The following is a 16,953-nucleotide window of genomic DNA, read 5'->3' on the forward strand; positions in this document are numbered from 1 at the left end:
TCCTCAAATGTCTATATCATTACTTGGTCAGATCATGCGCCCATTGCAATTGAAATAGCAGAACAGTACACTTCTGCACATCACTCCATATGGAGGCTTAATAATTTTATCCTGCAGAGTCCGCGTCACTCACCTGAACCCATTGAGTGTTTGCACAATTATTTTAAGGAAAACGATACTGGTGAAATCTCTGAAGGTATTCTGTGGTGTGCTATGAAAGCAACTCTCAGAGGTCATTTTATTAAGCAATCTTCCTATGATAAAAAATGCAGAACTCAGTTGTCACTCCCAATTACAATCCAGGCTAGCTGAACTGCACCGATTAAATAAGTCTTCCTACTTGCCTCTTAGAGCAGCAGAAATGACGTTAATTCAATCCCGTCTGCATGAACTAAATTCTTATCAGTACAACTTGATGCTAAGGAAGCTTAAGCTTCAACATTACTGGCAGGGTAATAAAGGGGGGGGCATTACTTGCTAAACAATTGAAGTCGCGCAGTGCCAAAAACAGAATTTCTTACTTATCCTGCTCTGATGGGTCTAGGGTGCTTGATCCGCAGGGCATTGCTGATGAGTTTGCTAAGTACTATGCATCATTGTACAACCTTTCAACTGACACGTCCACGCCTCAACCTTCTTTGCCCTCTATACAAACATTTCTAGACCATCTAAATTTACCCTCATTGACAGACAGTCAAAAGCTAGACACATCCTCTGTTTTTTCTCCGGAGGAAATTTCTGTAGCAATTAAAACCCTGAAAACTGGCAAGTCACCTGGGCCGGATGGTCTCACCAATGAATTGTATAAGGCTCATAGAGACCTACTAGTTCCTTACATAACAAGGCTATTTAATGATGCTGCATCCTCAGGCTCTCTACCTGAAGAAATGCTAAATGCATTGATAGTCACCCTGCCGAAGCCTGGGAAATCCCCAGATGTTCCCTCTAACTTTAGGCCAATATCACTTCTTAACGTGGACCTAAAAATCTACGTTAAGGTGATCGCGACCCGCTTGACAAGTATTCTCCCAACGTTAATTGATGCTGATCAAGTCTGGTTTGTTAAGGACCGACAGACAGTGGATGGCACCCGCAGGTTTTTGAATATTATGTCGGTGGTGGCTGAACGTCGGGCGCCTTCTCTGCTCCTATCATTGGATGCCGAGAAGGCGTTCGACCGGATCCACTGGGGCTACCTTGAAGCGGTACTGGGCAAATTTGGTTTTACACCAAGGCTTCTATCCTCCATTTTAGTGTTATATTCCAAACCCTCGGCCAGAGTATATTCCTCGGGAGCCCTCTCCTCGCCCTTTGGGATCACTAATGGCACAAGACGGGTGCCCCCTTTCTCCCCTCCTATTTGCACTAATGATGGAACCTCTAGCTCACCAAATCAGGTTATCACTGAACATTAAAGGTATTACTATTGGTGAAACAAAACACAAAATAGGCCTTTTCGCGGACAATGTCATTATTTCAGTTAAAGACCCCTTAACCTCCTTAACAGCTGTCTCAGATATCATTGATCAGCTTAGTCGGGTGAGTTAATATAAAATTAATTCTCATAAATCGCTTATACTAGGAATGTGGCTCTCGCTAGATACCAAAAGTGCCATCTCAGCCAAATTCCCCTTCAAATGGGCCGAAGGAAGTATTCCTTACTTAGGTATATCCCTCACATTCCCCCTAAGTAACCTCCAGTCTGTTAACTACAACGCTATCATTGCACAAATTAAAAATGACATAGTGGCCTATTCGCAATACCCTCTCTCCTGGTTCGGCCGAATTGCTGCATCCAAAATGTTTCTTTTGCCAAAGATTTTGTACTTATTTAGAAACTTGCCTGTCATTGTGCCCCGCACATATATTGCCTCGCTCCAAGCCCTTATATTACAATTTATATGGAAAAAACAGAGGGCAAGAGTAGCGGCTGATATCCTATACAAGCCTGTTAAACTGGGGGGACTGGGATGTCCATGCCTTCTTACCTATTACCAAGCTACTGTGCTCGACCAACTCAAAAGCTGGTGGATTAATGACACCGCGAAAAAATGGGTACAAATGGAAACTAGCTTAACTCGTGCACCCTCATTGCAGCACTTACTTTGGCAAGGATTACTTTCCAAAACGCCCCCTCGATCTCCATCTATCACTAGTCAAGCTGAAATGTCGTTGTGGACCAAGTGTCCCCTTATCCTGAAAATCCTTCCACTCAGGATTATGGATGCTCCGTTGTCAGCTTTCAGTGCCTGCTTGCCGGATACTGATTTCTCACAATGGGAATCTAAAGGAATCCTTTCAGTGTCCTGAATTTTAACCAATGGGGCCCTTATATCATTCACAGACTTAAGAGAGCGGTATCAAATCCAGTGGTCTGATTTTTATAAGTACCTTCAATTACACACCTCCTAGCATCCAAGAACATTAACACTCTAGACATTACGTCTATGTATGAGGCATATTTCAAGAACAAGAGAATACGGAAGGGAGGTATTTCTGAGGCCTATAGGGGGTTGCAGCTCTCAGTTACTATATCAAAATTCCCGTTCCAGACTAAATGGGAGAAAGATTTAAATAAAACTTTTGCGCCAGCACATTGGGCCTTTGTTTTCTCCCTGAGCTCTAAAACCTCGAAGTGTGTCGACCACCTGGAGGCCTCAAGAAAACTCCTTTATAGGTGGTATTATACCCCTTATCGCCTATCCATTATATACCCAACCACCTCAAATGTTTGCTGGTGATGCCTATCAGCAGTTGGCAACTTAATGCATATCTGGTGGACCTGCCCTGCTGTCAACCGTTTCTGGTCCAACATATTATCACTTATAGGTGCTGTAATAGGGAAGGTACTCCCCATATCCCCGGAAATAGCATTGCTCTCCTTGGAGCTGGAATGTTTAGATTTAGCAAACCTCACTATTGCTTTTCATATACTAACAGTAACGAGAGTCGCAATAGCTAAAAGGTGGAAGAGTAGGGACATCCCAACCATACCAGAAATCATTGCTAAAGTCCACTATAATTATGGCATGGAACTACTGATTGCAAAACAGCTTTGCCGGTTATCAAGTTTTTAGCGCCAGGTGGCGAAAATGGGCGTCTTATATATCCAAACACTATCCATCTTTGCCAGATCTACCAGTGTAGAAGATACATACCTCAATTCTACTGCTTGATTTTAAATGTGGCGCTGTGTTTATTATTGTTTGTTTGTTGGTCGTCCTTTCTCGGCCTTGTTTCTTTCTTTAATATAAATGAAAACTTTTCATCAGATGTCTTCTATCCTGAATACTTGTACTCTGATGAGCAAATTATACTGTAATTTACGGTAATATGCAATGTGGAAGATGTTGTATGCTCTAATTTTCTAATAAAAGATTTGTGAAATAAAAGGAAATGTACGTACGACCTATTAGCCGTTCAGCGGTGAATTGTGATTGTTATATTTCTTTTTGTGGGGTGTATTAAAAGGAAAAAGAATATGTCTTAAGTGTCGTTCTGCAGTGAACTTACATTGTACTACAGCCATTTAGGAGGTGTATTGTTCTGCTGTGAATTTTGATTGTTATTTTTTTTGAGGGGGTTTATTAATCGGAAAAGATATATATCTTAATTGTCGTTCTGCTGTAAAGTTACATTGTACTACAGCCATTTATGGGGTGTATTGAAAGGAAATCAACAAACGTCCTATTAGGCGTTTTGCAGTGAATTGTGATTTTTTTTTTGGGGGGGGTTTATTAATCGGAAAAAATATATGTCTTAATTGCCATTGTATTGCCATACAAGTTACATTGTACTACAGCCTTTTTTTCTGGTGTATTATTTTAATTTAATTATTTTATTATACAGTATGTCAGACAGACAAGTGACAAAAGGGGCAAAATGTTTCTGTCGCAGGCAGAAGTAGCAGCGAGAGGTCGTCCCATGACCAGCAACCCAGCGGTGCTTGAATGGTTAACTCTGTCTTTGACTTTCTCGCAAGTGACATCAGACACCCCCAGCCAAGAGTCAGTGGGTTCCTCTGACACGACGCTTAGTTGGCATGGCCCGGGAGTAGGCCCTGTACCCCCAACTGTCCTCAACCTGCCTCTGTCATTTTCTGTTCCCACAGTGTGAGAAGTATTATATGCTGTAGGCTCGGCTCCACTTTTCAGCAAGGACGAGCTACTAGAGGACAGTCAGCAGCAACTGCCCTCCAAGATCTGGAGGAGACATCCGCCGCTTCCTCTGGTAGGCGGGCAATTAGTGATGATGAGAGTTGCGTGGGAGCAGGTGTTGCGAGCGTTCAGACTCCTGGCCCCTGAGACCGTTGAGGGGGACATCAGTGAGGTGCAGACAGTAGCAGAAGATGATGATGTAGCCAATCGCACTTGGGAGCCGGGTGAAGAAGAGGCTTTATCATCATCAGGAGAATAGGGTGAGTCAGCAGGGTGGCAGCAGTGGGAGGTCAGTAGCCAAACGGGCCCAGGGTAGAACCTCCACATCTCAGGAGCCTACCTGCCCGGAAAGTAGCGGTCCAGGGGTTCACAGAGGCAGCGGCAGCAGGCAGTCAGCGCGGATTATTGGGGGGAAAATGCCATACTCAGTGGTGTGACAATTTTTTGTTAGGCAGCCGGAGGAGGTGAACATTTGCAGAATTTGTGGGCAGAAGGTGAAGTGTGGCCAGGGTGCCAATGTTGCCACCACGGCCCTACGTCAACACATGCAGCGTCACCATCAAGTGGCCTTGGAGAACCGTGGCTCTAATGTGGCGGTCCAGCCTGCCGTAGCAACCTCTGCATCACCCAGTGGCACTCACCCAATTTAATGCAGTTAAAGCTACACCACCTCAGCCGAAGGGAGCTGTCTGTCCTTCCCATCATCTGCTAGTCCTAATACTCCTGCTCCTCCTCCTCCTACTCCTCATCAGTCATTCTGTCAGCAATCGATCACCAAAGCTAAAAGTGCTCCTAGCCAAGTTGCTGGTGCTGCAGTCTCTCCCTTTCCAAGTGGTGGACTTTGCACCTTTCAGAGAACTGATGGCTTGTGCCAAGCCTAGGTGGAAAGTCCCAAGCTGTCATTTCTTTGTGAAAAATGCAGTACCAGCCCTGCACACATATGTAGAACAGAAGGTGGGCCAGTCCTTGAGCTTGTCAGTGCCTGCCAAAGTGCGCCGATGTGCGGAGATGAACTATGGTCAAGGACAATATATGTCCTTTACGGCCCACTGGGTAACTGTGGTTCCTGCCTAGCCACAGCAGCAACTTGGCCAGGTGACACAGCTTCTGCCTCCACGTTCTCACAACGTTCGTCCTGCGACAATGTCCACCTCTGCCTCCTCATCCTCCATTGTGTCCACTGCAGGGACAATTTACAGTGCTCCTACAGCATACACATGTGCAGGGCACGGCGGTGTCCCACTTTTCTGCACTTAGTTTGCCTGGGCGAACGGCGTCTCACAGGGGAGGAACTTCTCCTCATCCTTCATCAAGAAATCGAATCCTCAACAACTTAAAATTGGAAACATGGTGACCGACAACGGGAAGAATATGGTGTCGGCACTGCATCAAGTAGGGCTGAGCCATGGCCCATATGTTCAATCTGGTTGTAAAGCAGTTACTAAAGTATTCACCCTATTTGCAAGACATTCTGAAAATGGCCAGGAAACTTTGCATGCACTTCAGCCACTCGTACACCACAAAGCACACCCTCCTTGAGCTGCAAAGGCAGAACAGCGTCCCCCAACATAGGCTGATATACGATGTTTTCAGCCGTTGGAATTCCACCCTCCATTTGTTGGACCGATTATATGAACAGAGAAAGGCCATAAACGATTTCTTGATGATACAGGCGGACAGAGGTACTCCCATGTGCAACTTCGATGTTAGCCAGTGGCAGCTCATGTTAGCCAGTGGCAACTCATGCTCAACCTGCCGTTTGCTCGGGCCCTTTGAGGAGGCCACTTTATTTGTCAGTCGCCAGGACTACGAGATGAACAACATTATTACACCGATTCATGTCTTTGTACAGATGTTGCTAAATCTGGCTGGGCAGGGGACAGGAGACGTGGCGACTATATCTCACGGTCACATGAGCTCTGTGGGGGCTAAACTAGAGGAGGAGTAGGACATTTGAGCACAAGCAATTCATAGAGAAATGGATGTTTCTTCTACACAGATGACAGGAGAGGAGGAGCAGGAGCAGCCAGAGGAGCTACAGGGCGATGAGGAAGATGAGGCAGATGACCAAGACACACAGTGGCAGTATGCAGTGGAGATGGAGGCAGGGAGTCCCTCCGAATAACTTGCGCAAATGGCCCGATGCATGCTCAGTTGCTTGTGTAGTAACAGCTGAATTGTCACTATTTGGCAGAGGGATGGCTATTGGCTTTCCACCATGTTAGACCCTCGCTACCGGTCTAAAATGGGGGCGTTTGGTTGGCTGCTGCCTATGTGCTCCATTACCCATCCTCACGCAGGTCTGACTGGGGGGGCCTTTGCGCTCATGTTCCACTGCCATGGCTGCTGAGGAGGATGGGGGGCAGGAGCAGTACCAGCTCCATCAGCAGCAACTTTAGTCTAGAGTCGTTGATGAGCAGTTTTCTTCACCTGCCTACTGAAGAAACTACTTAGCAGCAGCAGCTAGATATAGAGTAGAACCGGAACCAGCAGGTTGTGGCATACTTGGGGTGCACCCTGCCACGCCACATCAAAGATCCCCTGGGCTACTGGGCAGCCAAACTGGATTTGTAGCCACAACTGGCGGAGTTGCCCTGGACAAGCTTTCCTGCTCGTCCAGCATTGTGGCATCAGAGAGGGTGTTTAGTGCAGCACTGCAACAGTTACCCAAAGGAGAACTCGCCTGTCCACCCAAAATGTGGAGAAACTGACCTTTGTAAAGATGAATCAGGCGTGGATCAGCCAGGATTTTCAAACACCAGTGACTAATGCATCAGACTAGATCATCCATGGTGCCACACCTAAACTTTGCCAAAAGAGACCTGTTTTTTCTGGCTACCTGCTTCAGCTACTATTCTGATGCTGCCACCCGCCTGATGCCACACCTGCTTCCATGTGCTCCTACTGCCACCCACCATCTTCAGCTGGTACTGGTATTTATTACCCCCCACCTCCCCACTCTCTCACTGGGCAACTCTGTGATCTCATGCTGCCGCCACCTCACCATTATGTCACTGGTCCACTCTGTGGTCTCCTCATGTTGTTGCCACCTCACCACTCTGTGGTCTACTCATGCTGCTGCTACCTCACCACTCTGTCACTGGGCCACTCTGTGGTCTCCACCTTCCTGCTGCCACCTCTCCATTATGTCACTGGGCCACTATGTGGTCTCCTCATGCTGCTGCCACCTCATCACTATATCACTGAACCACCCTCTGGTCTCCTCATGCTGCTGCCAACTCGCCACTCTGTGGTCTATTCATGCTGCTGCCACCTCACCACTCTGTGGTCTTCTCATGCTGCTGCCACATCACCACTCTGTGGTCTTCTCGTGCTACTGCCACCTCACCACTCTGTGGTCTCCTCATGCCGCTGCCACATCACCAATCTGTGGTCTCCTCATGCTGCTGCCACATCACCAATCTGTGGTCTCCTCATGCTGCTGCAAGCTCACCACTATGTCAATGGGCCACTCTCTAGTTTCCTCATGCTGCTGCCACCTCACCACCAGTGTTCCCTCTAAGCCTTGGCAGCTGCTGAGCGGGGTCTGCTTAGAGATGGGCAATGCTTAGTCAAAGGTTGGTAATGGGAAAATCAAACAAGAGATAATCGTCAACATATTGGCCAAACATTGTATCTAGTGTACTAGGTATCTCCTGTATATACAGTAATAATATATATACATGTACAGCCAGTATAAGTCATACATCTAAGTTATACATCTTCTTGTATATAATGATATGGAGAATGCTGGTATAACCTGGGCATCTCCTGTATATAATTATATATGTGCAGCTGGTATAAGTTACACATCTTCTTGTGTAAAGTGGTATGGACCATGCTGGTATAACCTGGGAAAGTGGGCATATTCTGTATAATACAGGCAATACCTAGGTTATACCAGCATGGTCCATATAACTACAAGATGTATAACTTGTACCAGCTATACATATATAATTATATACAGGAGATGAGATGCCCAGGTTATACCATCATAGCCCATATCACTATATACAATGAGTGGGCCATCATTCTAGTGCTAGCAGGGAGGAACAATGCGGCCGGTGTAGTGCTGCTGAGTGCATTCTAACTCTTATTGCTGATGCTGAGCTGACAGCCTGGCTGACATTTCCTCATACGTTTAACCTGAGCTGAAGGGAGAAGAAAAACACCACAAGTCTTTAGAGACTCACTCTAGCCTCTAATATGGAAGCGCCGCCTTTTCCTTGTTACCTTGCACTGCTGCTGCGTGCTCTGCTCAGTTCTCCTCTTCTGGTCGGAAAAAGGAGGAGGATGCAGCAGCAGCGCGGCAGTATGGGGTAGGCAGCGCCCCTCTGAGCAGCACACAGAACATCCTGTAGGACGTAGGAGAAATTCAAATGTGTAGACATTTTGCCAGCAGCCTGTCAGCGGACATTAAAAACTTGTAAGCGGGGGCACCATAATTGCTGCGCGGCCGCACTCCCGCCCAGCTTAGAGGGAACAGTGATCACCACTTTGTGGTTTCCTCATGCTGCGGCCACATTACCACTCTGCGGTCTCCTCATGCTGCTGCCACATCACCACTATGTCACTGAGCCACTCTGTTGTCTCCTCATGTTGCTGCCACCTCTCCAATATGTCACTGAGCCACTCTGTGGCCTCCTCATGCTGCATCCAGCTCACCACTCTGTCACTGGGCCACTCTGTGGTCTCGTCATGCTGCTGCCACCACACCACTATGTGACTGTGCCTTTCTGTTATTTCCTCATGCCGCTGCCACTTAACCACTCTGTCACTGGGCCACTCTGTGGACTTCTCATTTTGTTCCCAGCCTCCCCACTCCATAACTGAGCCACTATTTTTCCTTTTTGGCCTGGTTGACATCATCATTTATTTGACCCTTCTTATGATCTGTCAAAAGAATGAGACGCACAATGGATCCTGTCTATGTAGCTGCTGTAAGGCCTATGTGACATGGTCCGTATTGCATCAGAATTAGCTTATGATTAGTTAGCCAAAAGCAGGAGTGGGTACAAAACACAGAAGACATGCAAATATTCTATTCACGTGTTATCTCTTTTTTGTCTTTAGTAATACTGATGGATTACTGACCAAATGCTGACCGAGTGAAGACAAATGCCTAACAGACAGGATCCATTTTTGTGGGGTTATTGTTCTGACGGATCAGAGGAAGGGTAAAATAATCAGTGAAATCAACACAAACTTACTGCTGACACCCTCTCCACTCTGTCAGGGGGACTCTAAATGTATAAGCGTTAAATAGAACAGGTTCTGTAGAAATCTACATGAAATCAGCTGACGACGGTGTAAAAAGAGTGCGCTCTTTATAGTAGGATCTCGGTCCTCTGCACGGTTCTATATAGCTGGCGCTAATATTGACCTGTAAGTTCAAACTTTAGTTATTGGGTCAGTTTTGGCCCCATAACTGCCCAAATAAGTGAAGTGTGCAGTGATTCTTAGGCCCCTTTCACACGGGCGTTGCGGGAAAATGTGCGTGTGCGTTACGGGAACACCCGCGATTTTTCTGCGCAAGTGCAAAACATTGTCATGCGTTTTGCACTCGAGTGAAAAAAATCGTGCATGTTTGGCACACAAACCCGAACTTCTTCACAAAAGTTCGGGCTTGGGATCGGTGTTCTGTAGATTGTATTATTTGCCCTTATAACATGGTTATAAGGGAAAATAATAGCATTCTGAATACAGAATGCATAGTCAAAGCGCTGGAGGGGTTAAAAAAATAATAAAATTTAACTCACCTTAGTCCACTTGTTCGCGTAGCTGGCATCTCCTTCTGTCTCCTTTGCTGAAAAGGACCTGGGGTGAGCATTAATTACATCAACAGGACCTGTGATGACGTCACTCCGGTCATCACATGGTAAGTCACATGATCTTTTACCATGGTGATGGATCATGTGATGACTGTGACGTCACCAAAGGTCCTTGTTGTTACACAAAGCTAAGATGAAGACAGAAGGAGATGCCGGGCTACGCGAACAAGTGGACTAAGGTTAGTTAAATTTTTATTTTATTTTTTTAACCCCTCCAGCGTTATTTTACTATGCATTCTGTATTCAGAATGCATTTATTTTCCCTTATAACCATGTTATAAGGGAAAATAATAATGATCGGGTCTCCATCCCGATCGTCTCCTAGCAACCGTGCGTGAAAATCGCATAGCAGATGCTATGCGATTTTCACGCACCCCATTCACTTCTACACATGCACAATATAGAGCATACTGCGATTTTCACTCAACGCACAAGTGATGTGTGAAAATCACCGCTCATGTGCACAGCCCCATAGAAATGAATGGGTCGGTATTCAGTGCAGGTGCAATGCGTTCAACTCATGCATCGCATCCGCACGGAATACTCGTCCGTGTGAAAGGGGCCTTAGGCCCCTTTCACACGAGCGAGTTTTCAGCGCAAGTGCCATGCGTGACATGAACGCATAGCACCCGCACTGAATCCTGACCCATTCATTTCAATGGGTTTGTGTACATGAGTGTTTTTTTTCACGCATCAGTTCTGCGTTGCGTGAAAAACGCAGCATGTTCTATATTCTGTGTTTTTTGCACACCCCTGGCCCAATAGAAGTGAATAGGACCTTTGTTGAGCATTAATTACAGGAACAGGACCTTTGATGACGTCACTCCGGTCATCACATGGTACGTCACATGATCTTTTACCATGGTCAGATCAAATCAAATCTTTTCGAAAAATTCGGCGAACCGACCGAATCTAATTTTTGAGAAATTCGCTCATCTCTAATAGTGATCAATCACTAATAAATTACATATAATACCTATATACAAATTGGTTGAACAAGAAGATGCAAGACAACAAATGAAACTATTTATCTCTACTCAGATTTCTTTTACTGAAATTATACTGATATTACAGTTCACAGGAGGTGGATATATTTACTTACCCTTAAATGCTACATTGTTATCTTTTCCCTGTGCGATATCACCTACACTTCCTGTTGAGATACATTGTAATTATCAACATTATCAGTTTTTTCTTTTACTTTTGGTTTCTTCATTCATGGGTAAATTGAGGTGAAGGTATTGGATTGTAAAGGTGATTAAAACCTTGCTGCCAGGGGCATAGCTAGAAGTGACTGGGCCCCACAGCAAACTTTTGTATGGGCTCCGCCTCCCCCTCCCTGCGGTTCACAACGCCCTACTCCTGTGTAAACCTCACTCCTTTGGCTAGTCACGATCTAGACCAGACCAGGCTGCCACGATAATATATATATATATATATATATATACACACACACACACTGTCTGTCATGGTTTTTTCACACGAGCGGATCCTGTGCGCGGAATCCGCTGCGTGAAAGAGAGCCAAGCCCCATTCCGGACAGCAGAGACACGTAGCATTAACATGATTGATAATTAGTGATGATCGTCAGGGGTCATATTCGAATTCGCAATATTTTGTGAATATTTTGTAGAATATTTGCAAATTCGAATATTTGTTATATTCTATGAATTTTTTACTCGAAAAATCGGCAAGGTAATGATCGAAAAAGCAAAGTTATAGCAATATAGCGAATATTCGGCCTAAAAAACGGTATTAAATAATAACTTGACTGACACGCTGCCGGGCCCCTTGTCAGCCGGGGCTCTGAAGCCGCCGCTTCCCCTGCTTCCCCAGTAGTTACGCCACTGCTTGCTGCTACGGATGAGCGAACCCATGGAAGTGCAGGTTCGCGAGGTTTGGGGGAACTTCAAGTCAAAGTTCGGGTGTGTATTAGTGGCACAAAAAAAAGTATTTGCTGTTGTGTGGTAAAGAGAGAAAATTACAGCCCTTTTTTGCATGTATTAGAGGCAAAAAATATATATATTATTTGCCTTTCAGTGGTGCAGTTATATGTTTTAAAGCCTTTTGTGGCGTGTAAGTGGAAAAAAGGGCAGTTATAAGTTCTAAAGCCTTCTTTTGCGTGTATTAGTTGGAAAAAGGGCTTATTAGCTGTTGTGTGGTGAAGTGAGAAAATTACAGACTTTTTTCAGGTGTTTTAATTTCCTTTTTATTTATTTATTTGATCTAACAGTATGTCAGACTGAGAAGTGCCAGGCCCTGCACAGGGGAGTAGCAGAAGCCTAAATGTTTCTGGCGCAAGCACAGGTCGCAGCAGAGTAAGGAAGCATGGCAGCAGGAGTCGCAGCGAGAGGCTGAGCTCCCAGTGTCATCTAGCGGTCAAGTGACATCAGACACCCCCAGCCAAGAGTCGGTGAGTTCATCAGACACAACCCTTAGTTGACAGGGCCCGGGAGCAGGCCCTGTGCCCTCACCTGTCCTCAAACTGCCTCTGTCCTTTTCTGTTCCCTCAGCCAGACAAGTATTATATGCTGTGGACTCAGCTCCACAATACAGTGAGGACAAGTTACTAGAGGACAGGCAGACCTGTGTGAAGTTGGCACCCCATGTTCTTAAATTTAAAAAAGAAACACACCATTCGTTTGTGCTGCTTTTGTGCTGGTTTGTGCCGCAAAAATGAACGTGCCGGTTCGGTTCCTGAGATATTGCGTGTTAGATTTTTATGAAACCCCGCCCATTTTCCACCCCATGTTCTTAAATTTTAAAAAGAAATACACCATTCGTTTGTGCTGCGTTTGTGCTGGTTTGTGGCGCAAAAATTAACGCTTGCGCTGCTTTGGTTTCCGAGATATTGCGCTCGATTTGCTGAAACCCCGCCCATTTTCCACCCCATGTTCTTAAATAAATAAAAAAAATACACCATTCGGTTGTGCTGCATTTGTGCTGGTTTGTGCCGCAAAAATTAACCTTTGCGCCGCTTTGGTTTCCGAAATATTGCGCTTGATTTGCTGAAACCCCGCCCATTTTCCACCCCATGTTCTTAAATTTCAAAAAGAAATACACCATTCGTTTGTGCTGGTTTGTGCCGCAAAAATGAACGTTTGCGCCGCTTTGGTTTCCAAAATATTGCGCTTGATTTGCTGAAACCCCACCCATTTTCCACCCCATGTTCTTAAATTTCAAAAAGAAATACACCATTCGTTTGTGCTGGTTTGTGCCGCAAAAATGAACGTTTGCGCCGCTTTGGTTTCCGAGATATTGCGCGCTTGATTTGCTGAAACCCCGCCCATTTTCCACCCCATGTTCTTAAATTTCAAAAAGAAATACACCATTTGTTTGTGCTGCACAAATGAACGTTTGCGCCGCTTTGGTTTCCGAGATATTGCGTGCTTGATTTGATGAAACCCCTGACTCTAGACCCCCCAGGTGTGCTGCAGCTTGCCCCCCTCCCACCCCGCCCCACAACTATTTTGGGGGCACAAGGATATTATTTTATTTTTTTCTGCGTACGCTGACTGTGGCCGGGACTCTTAGCGTCCGGCAACTGTTAGTGCATCGTACACCCCACCGCTGATCAACTTTGGACGGTTGATCATCAACTTTGGACGGTTGATCAGCGAGTTTAAATTAAAAAAAAAAATTTTTTGTCTGTTAGGTTTAGGGTAAGTTCGCGAACACCCGTACCCCAACACACACGAACACCAAATAAAGTTTGGTCACGCACACACACACTCCCCTATGGCCCGCCGGATGTTCTTGGCTAAGGAGGCATATGCCCAGCTTGCCTCCGAGTCTGAGAGCCCCAGTGAGGACGAGGATGACCTGACTTTCCTTTTGTCATCCGCGTCCTCCTCATCATCTAGCAATGATTATGAGACCCCAAGGCGGCGGAGACCGCCATGCTAGGGACCCCAGTACGAGCAGCTCGGGGGCTCGTACTAGTTTTCCAGCCCACCAGTTAAGTCCACCGGAGCCCCCTACCGGTGAACTTGTCTGGTATACCCCAGAGCGTTTTGAGCCCGTGATTCCTGATTTTGTAGGCCAACCAGGAATCCAGATTTCCATAGTGGGCTTCACTGAATACGACTACTTTAGTCTTTTTTTCAGTGACCACTTTGTGAATCTGATGTTGGAGCAGACGAACCTGTACGCCCAACAGTTCATTGCTCAACACCCGGGCTCCTTTTTGGCTAGGCCCGGTGGCTGGACTCCGGTCTGTGCAGCCAAGATGAGGACATTTTGGGGCCTCGTGCTGCATATGGGCCTAGACAAGAAACCTAGGGCCAGATTTATCATTAGCTCAGGTCAGAATAAAAGAGTGAAAAAGTCCCAAAAAAAGTCCCAAACGCTAAAACTGCGCACAAACTTGCACTTTTTTCTGCTCTGCACTATGCCTGCCAGTTTTCTGAAAGTGGGCGTGTTTTCTTATGTAAATTAATCTCTAGACAGATTTACTATTGGGACTATTTAAAAAGTCGCAAAAAAGTCGCAATTTCACTCTAGTGAGGACCATGCTTATCTTATGAGACTTTTTAATAGAACATGCGACTTTTTCATAAAAAACGTGCAACTTTTTCATAAAGATGTGCGACTTTTGTAAAGATGCTTACTGACGGATAGACTGCTACCGGCAAACCACATTTATTACAGTCTTAAAGGGCCGATCATAAATCTGACTTGGCTAAAACTGATTTTAGCCATATGTGAAAGTGGAGTGAGCTGTCAGAGTCATGATAAATCTGGCCCCTAGTGTCAGCCAATACTGGAGTGGGGACGTCCTCTACCAAACCCCACTTTACAGTACGGCCATGACACGTACCCGGTTTAAGGCCACCCGGAAATGCCTGCATTACGCAGATACAAAATCCGGTCAGTCATCGATCAGTTTGGGGCCAAATTTGTGCAGGCCTCTGTGACTGGAAGAGAGGTCGCGGTTGATGAGTCTCTCATGTCTTTCAAGGAGAGACTAATTTTCCGCCAGTATGTTCCCTCTAAGCAGGGGAGGTATGGCGTGAAGCTGTACAAACTTTGTGAGAGTACCTTAGGGTGCACTTACAAGTTTTGTGTGTACGAGGGGGCGAGATTGCCGTATTCAACCGCCAGAATGTTCCCCCACTCTGGGTGTTAGCGGGAAACTTGTGTGGGACCTTATGCACCCACTGCTAGATAAGGCTTACCACCTGTACCTGGATAACTTTTATACTAGTATCCCCTTGTTCCAGTCCCTCGCCGCCAGATCCACGTCCACTTTTGGGACCATGCGGAAAAATCAACGGAGCCTCCCTACCCACCCCTTCCAGGTACCTATCCCCAGGGGTGCGACCCGTGCCCTTACCAGTGGAATCCTGTTGCTGGTCAGATATAAGGACAAGAGGGATGTCCTTGTACTGTCCACAATTCACGGTAACAGCATCACCCCTGTCCCTGTGCGAGGTACCACGGCAACGGTCCTCAAGCCCACATGCATCGTCGACTGCAATTTGTATATTGGAGGAGTTGATCTATCTGATCAAGTCCTCAAGCCATATAAAGCCATGGGGAAAACCCGGGCATGGTACAAAAAAGTTGCGGTCTACTTGGTGCAGGTTGCCTTGTACAACTCTTTTGTGCTGTCCCGGAGCGCTGGCAACACAGGGACATTCCTTCAGTTCTATGAGGCAGTCCTCAAGGACCTGATCTTTTCTGACCGGGAAAGAGCAGGCCGGAGTACCTCGGGAACTGGAGGCGCCCGGATCGTCCCTGGCCACCACTTTCCAAGTGTGGTCCCACATACTGGAAAGAAGGGACGGACCCAAAAAAGGTGTTTACCACCTGTACGTGGATAACTTTTATACTAGTATCCCCTTGTTCCAGTCCCTCGCCGCCAGATCCACATCCACTTTTGGGACCATGCGGAAAAATCAACGGAGCCTCCCTACCCACCCCTTCCAGGTACCTATCCCCAGGGGTGCGACCTGTGCCCTTACCAGTTGAATCCTGTTGCTGGTCAGATATAAGGACAAGAGGGATGTCCTGGTACTGTCCACAATTCACGGTAACAGCATCACCCCTGTCCCTGTGCGAGGTACCGCGGCAACGGTCCTCAAGCCAATTGCATCGTCGACTGCAATTTGTATATTGGAGGAGTTGATCTATCTGATCAAGTCCTCAAGCCATATAAAGCCATGGAGAAAACCCGGGTATGGTACAAAAAAGTTGCGGTCTACTTGGTGTAGGTTGCCTTGTACAACTCTTTTGTGCTGTCCCGGAGCGCTGGCAACACAGGGAAATTCCTTCAGTTCTATGAGGCAGTCCTCAAGGACCTGATCTTTTCTGACCGGGAAAGAGCAGGCCGGAGTACCTCGGGAACTGGAGGCGCCCGGATCGTCCCTGGCCAACACTTTCCAGGTGTGGTCCCACATACTGGAAAGAAGGGACGGACCCAAAAAGGTGCAGAGTGTGTCACACGAAGGGGATACGGAAGGACACCACTACTCAGTGTTATTGGTTGCTTTAGGGAGTACCAGACTTCCATGGAGTACTAAATTTATGTTACCCTTCCCCAATTTAGCCACTGACAATTGGATAAAAAACTATGGTTCTCAGACTTGAGACCCTAAAACCAAAAAATATTTTTTCAAAAATATTTAGTAAAACTAAAATAAATTTAAAAAGTTGACATATTAGGTATCGCCGCGTCCGTAAGAATCTGCTCTATAAAAATACCCCATGACCTAACCCCTCAGATGAACATGGTCAAAAAATAAAATAAAAACGGTGCAACGGTGATGTAAGGTGACAAAAAAAAGTTTTTTTGCACCGTTTTAATTTTATTTTTTGACCATGTTCATCTGAGCGGTTAGGTCATGGGGTATTTTTATAGAGAAGATTCTTACAGATGCGGCGATACCTAATTTGTAAATTTTTTCATTTATTTTAGTTTTACAAATTATTTTCGTTTTTTTTCACAAACCAGCACAGACGAA

At 46.0% G+C, this 16,953-nt stretch overlaps 1 protein-coding gene across 1 annotated transcript in view; it reads left to right on the forward strand.

Moving 5' to 3' along the window:
* The first annotated feature begins 361 nt into the window (after window positions 1–361).
* LOC122931840 (myeloperoxidase-like) overlaps window positions 362–16,953 on the forward strand; it is a 64,101-nt gene continuing 47,509 nt past the window's right edge. Inside the window, exons 1-2 of the mRNA XM_044285895.1 lie at window positions 362–452; window positions 691–1,057. Coding sequence (XP_044141830.1) covers window positions 362–452; window positions 691–1,057 — 458 coding nt within the window. The remainder of the gene's footprint in view (window positions 453–690; window positions 1,058–16,953) is intronic.

The sequence above is a fragment of the Bufo gargarizans genome, chromosome 3, assembly GCF_014858855.1.
Source record: "Bufo gargarizans isolate SCDJY-AF-19 chromosome 3, ASM1485885v1, whole genome shotgun sequence".
Taxonomy (NCBI): Eukaryota; Metazoa; Chordata; class Amphibia; order Anura; family Bufonidae; genus Bufo; species Bufo gargarizans.